The sequence below is a fragment of the Carassius gibelio genome, chromosome B10 (genome assembly GCF_023724105.1).
Source record: "Carassius gibelio isolate Cgi1373 ecotype wild population from Czech Republic chromosome B10, carGib1.2-hapl.c, whole genome shotgun sequence".
NCBI classification, from domain to species: Eukaryota; Metazoa; Chordata; class Actinopteri; order Cypriniformes; family Cyprinidae; genus Carassius; species Carassius gibelio.
The window spans coordinates 19210770-19220207 of NC_068405.1; the positions used below are offsets into that span (position 1 = coordinate 19210770).

At 37.5% G+C, this 9438-nt stretch overlaps 1 protein-coding gene across 6 annotated transcripts in view; it reads right to left on the bottom strand.

Moving 5' to 3' along the window:
• Positions 1-8859, bottom strand: part of myo18aa (myosin XVIIIAa) — a 38541-nt gene extending 29682 nt beyond the window's left edge. For 4 of the 6 annotated variants that reach the window (XM_052567576.1, XM_052567573.1, XM_052567575.1 and 1 more), the window contains exons 1-2: positions 8695-8858; positions 6510-7647 (exon numbers count right to left, since the gene is read on the bottom strand). In XM_052567576.1, the coding sequence (XP_052423536.1) occupies positions 6510-7508 (999 nt within the window). In that variant the 5' untranslated portion in view covers positions 7509-7647; positions 8695-8858. Of the gene's footprint in view, positions 1-6509; positions 7648-8694 lie in introns of all 6 variants that reach the window. The other 2 variants (XM_052567571.1, XM_052567569.1) reach the window with 1 other exon arrangement.
• Between the last annotated feature and the right edge of the window lie 579 nt (positions 8860-9438).

Sequence of the window (9438 nt, forward strand, 5' to 3'; positions counted from 1 at the left end):
AGCAGAAAACTATCCATTTCATGTGCTTTTAAACACATAATGTTTAATATAAGCTATACTGTAAATGAAGGATTTAATCAAATCTAGGATGAAAGCATGATTTGATCTCTGAGGGGAAACAGGTTAAACGTTAAAGTATACAGTATGTTGTATCATTCATTTGGAATTGAAAATGTGGCTTTTAACAAATTTCTAGTGTACAAGTAAAGGTGGGGACAGGCAAAAACTACAGTACTATCTGATTTAAACACCCGCTTCACAAACTCATAAAGTATTGCACAAATATGTAAAAAAAAAAAAAAATCCCAATGTTTCTCTCCTTCAGAAACATCCTGAGGGCACAACTCTGTGGATAGATAACAGCAACAGCATGTCTGGTCTTGCTGCTCCTCTGTACATAGTGATTTGCATAACATTTACATTATTGAAAAAGTGCCCATATGATGTCATGATACAAGAAACCCTTAATAACTTCACAGGTTTGGTTACAATAAACTCTGGTCTGATTGCTCTGTTAATACAGTGACTTGAATAAGTGTGAATGTTGCTATCCGAACCTTGTTGTGCCACAAACAAGCTTTCAAACTAACTCTGGTGTAGTTCGACTGAAATAAGAACACAACATGGACCAACAACATCCAAACAAACACAAATTCCATTACAGTTCAGTACAGGTGCGGGAACTGCCATCTATTTGCAGCCGAACTTCATATGTACACAGACAAGGAGCACATTTAGTCCAGTCCACAGCATTATTTTGTATATTCAGTAAGTTTTGATGCAAAATAAAATACGCCATAAAACCTGTTGAATATGGTTGTGACCTTATCCTAATATGTTTTGTTTTGTGTCTTGTAATGGTACTTTGCTAAGCAAATAAGGACCAAATTCATCATTTTCTTTTTTGGTATGGACCAAAACAAAACTACAAGTGTGAACACACCCTTAGTGTCAAATTTGAAAGAAATTGATCTTCACCTTTGTGAAAAACAAAGCTTCACAACCAAATCAAATCACAGACGTTATGACAACATCGAATGAAATTCGAAATGCATTAAGACCGTAAATATAGTCATTGTTTTGATTCCATGCATTGTCATGTTCTGAGGGTGTGAAAGGCCAGCAGGTAAATGACTAACCAACTGCTTCCATTAACCCAGTCACATTTAATGTACAAGTGAACTGTCTGAGGTCATCCCTATACCAACATGCTCACATTTAGAGCTGAAACACTGGACAGCTTCACACAGTCCCACTGCCAACTACCAGTGAAATTCAGCCCAAAAACCGCAGCTGGTCGTCACACAGACCCGGCGATCCACACCAGGATAATTATCAGCCTGACTAAAGACACTTCCTGGACCCATGTGTCCCCGGACCAGCGTCAATATTAAGGTCCTTTCAATCTCTTGATAGCACTGGGGCGACACTGACAGCTCAAGAAAAACTTCTGGGTCATCGGCCAGGAAATAAAGTGGAGACATAAAGAGAGATTTGACAGAGAGGACTGAGGGACAGCAGACACTGATGACAGATGAAAGACACTTCCTGTATTCAGTGGCTGATGGGCAGCCAAGTTAATCCATTACATAATCTAATCTGATACTAGTTAATGAAGCCATTCACGGACAGATTGTTTCAGAGCAGTCAGAGGACATTTATAGTCCACAGGCTACTGAACCCTCACAGGGCAGACGAAAAAGACAGCCATTGAGTCCAAAGAAAGAATACAGAATACTGTTCATAAAATTTAGTGGGGGTAATTTAGAATAGCAATGCAAACATTGACTGACACAGATTGATCTAGTCTAGACTGTTGGTAATGCGCAATTTAAAAATTACTTTCTTTTTTACAACCACAATGCGTTTGGGGTCTATAAGATATTTTGTAATTTTTTTTTCTTTTTCACACAAAATGTATAAACCACTGATGTCACATGGACTATTTTACTGATGTCCTTCCTACCTTTCTGAGCCTTGAATGTGGTAGTTCTGTTGCTGTCAATGCAGGGTCAGAAAGCTCATGGATTTCATCAAAAATATCTTAATTTGTGTTTCAAAAATGAACGAAGGTCTTATGGGTTTGGAACGACATGAGGGTGAATAATTAATAATAGATTTTTCATTTTTGTGTGAACTATCCCTTTAAGACACCAGGTAATGTACATGTCAATCAAATTGCTTATGACTGGCTAACCTTCATGTTTCAGCATTGTTCGCATTGTTGTTCATCAGGACAGGCCAAGTTGCTAAATACTGAATAGACATTGATATACAAGTGTGGGTGGTTTTAGGTGAGCAAACATTGCATTGTTAACTTTAAAGAATGTCTACATAGTACATTGAAAATACTTCAAAACCTTTCTAAACATGCTCATAACTCTTAGTCAAAAAAGCCTAAATAGATTTTTGTGTTCAGATTTCTAAACTGATTCAGCAGTCACACACAAAAGAGCATTATAAGAGCATGTTGTTTCATTCATTCAGAGGCCCATCCTTCAGCTGAGAGGACAGGAGAGGGTGTGAGGAGAGTTTGTGTTTTTAAGTGTAGGTCTTCTCACTACAGTAATGCAGCTGAAACCTGTCTGTCTGGTAACTATCAGCGCAAACAATCAAACCTGTCAAACAAAATCACAAGCGTTTCCTGTCACATTCAGAGACACACCATGATTGAACAAATAGCTGACATTCTACTGGCATAATGTCACTCATGCTGCATGACAAACTGTAAGAGTATCTGCCTTCCATTTCAGTTCTGGAGGGAACTTACTATGCATGATTTGCGCCCAGTGATATTAAAAATTATTTTTGTTAACTGAAATAAAGGCAAAATGAGAATGTAAATTCTGTCATTAATTACTCGCCCTCAAGTCATTCCAAACTAGTACGGCATTCGTTCATCTTCAGAACACAAATTATGATATTCTTGATGAAATCTGAGAGCTCTGAAAAAGCATTCACAAGTTTTCTCCTGAATATAAACAACTGTTCCATCCAAAATTGGCAGAAGACAGTAAATCGGGTAGAAGAATTGATTAAATTATGTTATTTTTGTTTTCTTTGCACACAAAAAGTGTTCTCGTAGTTTCACAAAGCTGAAGTTGAGCCACTGATGTCACATTAACTGCTTTATCGATGTCCTTGCTACATTTCCTGGGACTGGGAACATTGCAATTGCATTGCTGCCCATGCAAAGTCAGAGAGCTCTCAGATTTGATCAAAAATATATTAATTTGTGTTCAGAAAATGAATGAAGGTCATACGGGTTTGGAACGACATGAGGCTGAGTATATATTGGCAGCATTTACATTTTGGGGTGAACTAACTGTAATTAAAGCTTAAACTAACATTTAAATGTTGCCTTGGAAACTAACTGAAATAAATAAGTTATTAAAGTCTTAAAATTACCAAAAAAAAAAAAAAAAAAACGAAAATAAATAAATAAACAAATACAATGACAAAAGTAAAAAAAATAACTACAACTTATAAAAATAAAGTTAAAATTCAAATTTGTATATTTGGATTAATAAATATATAAATATTACTAAAATAACTCTGCTGTGTTGTTTATTTGCACTTGCTGTCTGCACTATTTTAGCATCCAGTTCAAAGAAACTGCATATCAGGTAACAGTGTGAATGGGAACAAAGGTTTTGCTGTATTTCACTGACCTTTCCAGAAAGGTAAATTTAGTTGCACCAGGCAAAAAGAAAAAAAGATTTTTGTGAATAATCTATACTGATCCTTATTTGCATAGAATACTGTGTTTGACAATGAAAATGACAGTGACTGTGGGACTATTACAACACATTTAAACATAATTGCAAGTGTTTAAAAGCAGGTGGGAAACAAAAGTGTCTACATCAAGTTGCAACAAGCTATTTCTCCATGCAGCTCTCCACAGTGGCATAGTCTAGATTTCTGTATCACAGTCTTTATATAGAATAACCACTTCTAGGCCAATCCCAAATGTGGCATGTCTTTTTCTGTGCTCCTCTTAAAGTGGGCCAGTAAAAACCCCGGTGGGACTCCTGCCCCCTGCAGGCTGGGTGAGACTGGCCAATTTATCACGAAGGGTGCAGTTTATTGCAGTGGCTGATTTGACATCTCCTATCCAGATGACATTGTCATTTGAGACGGACGGTATGAGGATAATTTTTTTGGATCATTGCTGTAAAACTGTATATTGTGAGTGGTATTTAGTAACAAGAACTGGGAAAAAACCTGGTCAGGATAACTTGAATGTCCTAGATTTTCAGCATCTCTTTTGATTGATATGATTGGCATTTTTCAGCATCTAGAGACTGCAAAAATAGCTATGCATATAGGCAACTATAGGATTTATAAGAAAATTCTGTTTTCACAAACGGATAAAAAAAAAAATATATATATATATTTTTTATCTCACAATTTCTCCCACAATTCAGAAATGTGAGAAAAGTCAAAATTGCATTTTGAGTTTGTATCTCAATTCAGTCTTTTGGTTTCCACCACAGAAAACAAATTATGACCTTTATCTTGTAACTGCAACTTTAAATCACAATTCTGACTTTTCTTCTGAGAATTGTTTGAGTTTATATCTCACATTTCTGAGTTTATATCAAAACAGAATGTAGACCCACAGTTATCAACAATGAAGAAATTCACAGAGAAATGTAACATTAATGATGTAGAATAAAATAAATGCATAATTTCACATATATAATATAAAGCAATCATGTTAATGTTTCTAACGAAAGTTATTAGAACGTTTTCCCAAGCGTTTTTTATTTTATTTACATTTTTACACATGATTGGCTATGAAACATCTCTAATGGTCTGACATACTCTAATGCTGATGGTGTTCTAAAACAACGCTCAGACTTTGACACTGAGATTTCACGGGTTATCCATTAGCAGAAGGCATGTAAAGAGTTCTCTCCACACACACTCCTATTCAAACTCAAGCAAACCAACACGACAACAGGTTCAGCAGGAGTGATTGCTGACTCATGCGATCCATGCCACCTCATTTGATTAGCTTGACCAAAACACTCTCTTCAAACACCTGTTTCTTCCTATCTTCACTCCATTAGATAAAATGCTGTTTGTGTAAAAAAAAACTGCTCGCTCAGATCAGGCCAGATCCTCTCAGCTGCACTAGGATAAACCTCTTATGTTTCAAAAGAACAAATATTACAGTACAGAAATACAGTATTCTACAGCATTCAAGAGAATGCAAGGGACGGTTTCCATTTCAGTTGTGAATAAAAATGTGCATTTTTTTAACAACCGAATTAAGATTTGTACTATTTATGCATAGATATCAAGTCTCTAATAATAATGGGGAAATGCAACCACTCTAACTTCCTATGTGACTTTGAGCAAGGGCAACTGGCATTTTGAAATATCTGAGGAATCACAATGACAGACGATTACAAACTAGAAACAAACACAGCTGACATTACATCTGCTTTCACCCAGAGCACCTGACCTTCAGACTGACTACAGAAATCAAAAATCAGTGTTTTCATCTTTGTTATCAAAAGACCCATCAATGCTTTACGTCATAAGATTAAAATATACTAAAAGTGCTGTCAGGCCACCAGATTTGACCCCATTCTGAAACGGAGCCGTTTGCTGAGCTGTATCAGGATACAGAGATGAAAATGTGTCAAAGAGCAACTGGGGAATACAGCAAAGCCAAGAGAGCAGACAACTCAAAAGTTTCTAATTCTTCTGCAAACATTGAAACAGAGATTTCAGGAGATCTGAATAGACCTTCAAGAATAGTTTCACAGATGCTTTTATCCAGATGCATTCAAAGTATACACTTTATATTCCTTATAATGCATTCCTTATATGAATCGAACCCATGCAATGGCATTGCTAGCACCATGCTTTATTCTAAAGTTATGTAGGGTAAATATCACAAAACATTCAGTGAACAAAGAAAAGACTCATTCTGACTTAGAACCTCTCTGTTTAACAGCATATTAGATAACAATAATACATATTTTTTGCTTTTTTTGCAATTTGTTCCACTCAGATGCATTATGGGTAAGCGACAAAAATGCATTAGACAGGTTATTAACCCCCCTGAGCTGTCTCGCCGAAACTGTTGACATTATCAACAGCTCTCTGCACAATGGTCTTTTCAGATGTCAACAGACACACTCGTATTGCTCTGAATTCCCAGAATACATCAAGGCTCTAAATGATCTTCCATCTGAAATGTTGCTGAAAAATACAATATGTACCCTCAAACTGTATCAGTTTTGATGAGAAACGTCAAAATGCCAAACATGTGTGATGCAAACTGCACTTTTAGCTAAAAAAAAACACAAATTATCAGATTATACAACATTTCATTGGGTTTTATTGGCCTAGTGGATGTTGGGGAGACAACAGAACATTATGTGAAGAAGAAGAGCTTGCACCCATGCAACTCCATGGCCCAGTCTGTGTTAGAAGAGTTAGTCTTCCATGTGCGATTCAACACATCCAACCATAACACATAAGCATCTCACCTCGTAAACATCGTGGTACGGGCCGCTGGTGTTCCTCAACCAACAGCGGCTCAGCTCGCTCAACTCCACGATGGGCTGCACCATCAGACGTACTGTGTCTCCAGACTGCCTGATCATCTCCACGATCTCATCCCTGCTTTTACTTTCCACGTTCCTCCCGTTGATCTCTACCAGACGGTCGCCTGGCACCAGCCCCAGAGTCAGGTCCTTATTCCTAGCGCCAGGCTCGGCAAAGTGGACCACCTTTCGGTAGAGCGACCCGTCGGGCCGCTGGTCCACCATGGTGGTACGACGAAGGGAAAAGCCGAAATCGCCCGTGTTGCGGCGCTGAATTTCCAACTCTCTGGGTGCAGGAATTTGCGGAGGCGCTACAGCAGGCAAGGACAAGTCTGCTGGGAACGTTCGGTCCACTATCTCTGGGACTTGGATGCTCTTTGCAGGGCTGGTGGGATGGTAAGGTGTATATAGAGGTGGGGGATTGAACACCTTGACCTCTACCTGAGGTGAGGGAGTGGTGGAGTTCTGCCCTGATGGTGCAGTTGACCCTGAAGGGCTTTCATCTTTGCTCTTCATTGAGAAAGAAAACCGCTTCAAGATTTGTTCGACTGGGGAATTCTGCTTCGTCATGGAGTCGTATTTGACCATCTGTTCTTTGATGGATGACTGGCGGATGTCTTGGACCATCTTAATGTCATCACTGGAGCCCGCAGGTGTTATGGTACCCTGAGTATAGAGTTTGCTAAGGTCCCCGTCTGTCAGGCTGAGCTCTGTGTTTCGGACCACCTTGATGGGAATAGGGCTGGAAATCTCCAATTTTCCTTTGGCCTCCCGTTTAGAGCTGCTTCGATGAATATGAAAGAAACCTCTCCTCGCGCTCATTTCCTCTAGGCTCTTCAGCTCGGCTTGAGACATTCGCTCTTTTTTCTCTTTCTTCTCCTTCTTCTCTTTTTTTGTTCCATCCTTCTCTTTGTCTTTATCTTTCTTGATCAAGTGGAACATGGTTGGGCACAAAAGTAGAATCCACCAGATGTTGGTCTCCTCACAGCATATAAATTAATGTTGGCATTGAGTCATGACCAGCACTGGTTCCACAGCACCAAGACCACCACAGCAACAGGTGAAGCCCTCGGCTAAAAGACTGACAAACAGAACACAGTGTTTTTATGTTCCCTCCTATTTGCAGTCATGAGGTTAAAAATGCTTCTTTTTTTATAAACTGAAATTATTATTATTAATAATAATAACAATATTATTATATATTAGTATATAATAATAGTAATGATAATAATACGTTAAAAAATTTAAACACAGACACTATAAATAAATATTATATAAAACATATATAAAAAAGCTATGCCTGTGTTTGAAGTATAATTTAATTTGATAAAAAAAAAAACAATAATATTTTGCACCAGACAATGTTCATATCAATCATTTTAGTAATTCATGGGTTAACACAGCTTAAAAAAAAAACACATAATTTATTAATCAAGAGTAAAGAAAGTGTACACGTGACGGTATACCCCTATGTGACGTCGCACACTCTCATTGGCTGTTCTTACCTTTTCCTGACAGGTACACAAAATCGGTAAGAGACGTTTATCATCGATAACAACTAGAAAACTTATACAATAATGCCATAAACATTATGTAAAACACAGCGACATAAATCAGTGATGATGTTAAAACGATCCGTTTTCACGATTATCCAAACAAAACGAGTAGAATGAATCACTTCCTGAAACTCTTCATCTCATCGCCCCCTGAACGCTTCCTCTTCGAATTAAATTAAACTCTATGTTTGGAATCTCAAATCTATGTAACTATACTTGTGCCACGAAATCACTTGATCTCGCCAGCAGAATCATGTCTATCATGTAAAGTTGAATTCAACTCTTACTGATTTAGCTCTTAATGTAAATCTACGAGGCTTTAAAAATAAATAAATAAAAACTCTTTGTGCTTTTAATATATTCCTTAATTTTGCAATATAAACCCCTATACTCATATCCTACATTTATATACAATAATTCCTAGATCATGTATATCATGACTTTAAGGTGAATGTTTTGGTGCGCGTAATGCCCTTCTCTAAGCCTATTTATTCCGCATCACCGCAAACAGACAGTCTGTTCACCTGTACAGTGAACTAAACACAAATGTCGCTAAAGATAATCAAACTTACCTTTGAAGCAGTGCTGAAATAGTGTGCTGATGCCCTTGTGCGCACTGAACTGCAGAACTGGTGCTGTGGAAACGCGTCTGGAGCGTTTGACGGTCAGTGGGACGCGCACACCAGCCGAGCGCGCTCTCGGATCACTGAGCACTGCTGGATATGATCCCCTCAAGAAGAGTTGAGCACATCAGTTCATCCCTTCTGCATGACTTTGATACCTAGAGAGTTTTAGGTCGAGATACTAAGTTGACTAAGTTCAAAGTTTAGTTTTGTCTGATGTGACCAGTTAAACTAAAATAAATAATCAAATACATTTAAAGATAATAATTTGTATCATTCGATCATTTGTACAATAGTAATAACTATAGGTATTAATCAATTAGCCGTATATATAAATAATAATAGACTTGTATGCACACTGTTGACATTTTAAATTAAAAGAAATCAATAAAAATATATAAAATGTATTCAATAGAAATTATTGTCTGTTCAACCATGTCCTTGATTTTGGGTGCACAAATGTAATCGCAATATGCCGTGTGTTGTATTCGTAGTGGTTCAGGTTTGTTTGCATGGACATAGCGCCCTCCTCTGGACCGACTCTGTGACAACACCAGTCCCTCATTATGTATGTTTTTAGATTTTTTTTTTTCAGTTACCTAATAATCTTCAAAATCCCCAATCTGTTGCACATTTGTGATGTATTTATCTTACATTCATATTCATACAACATCTCTTGTTCTGGTCTTGGAA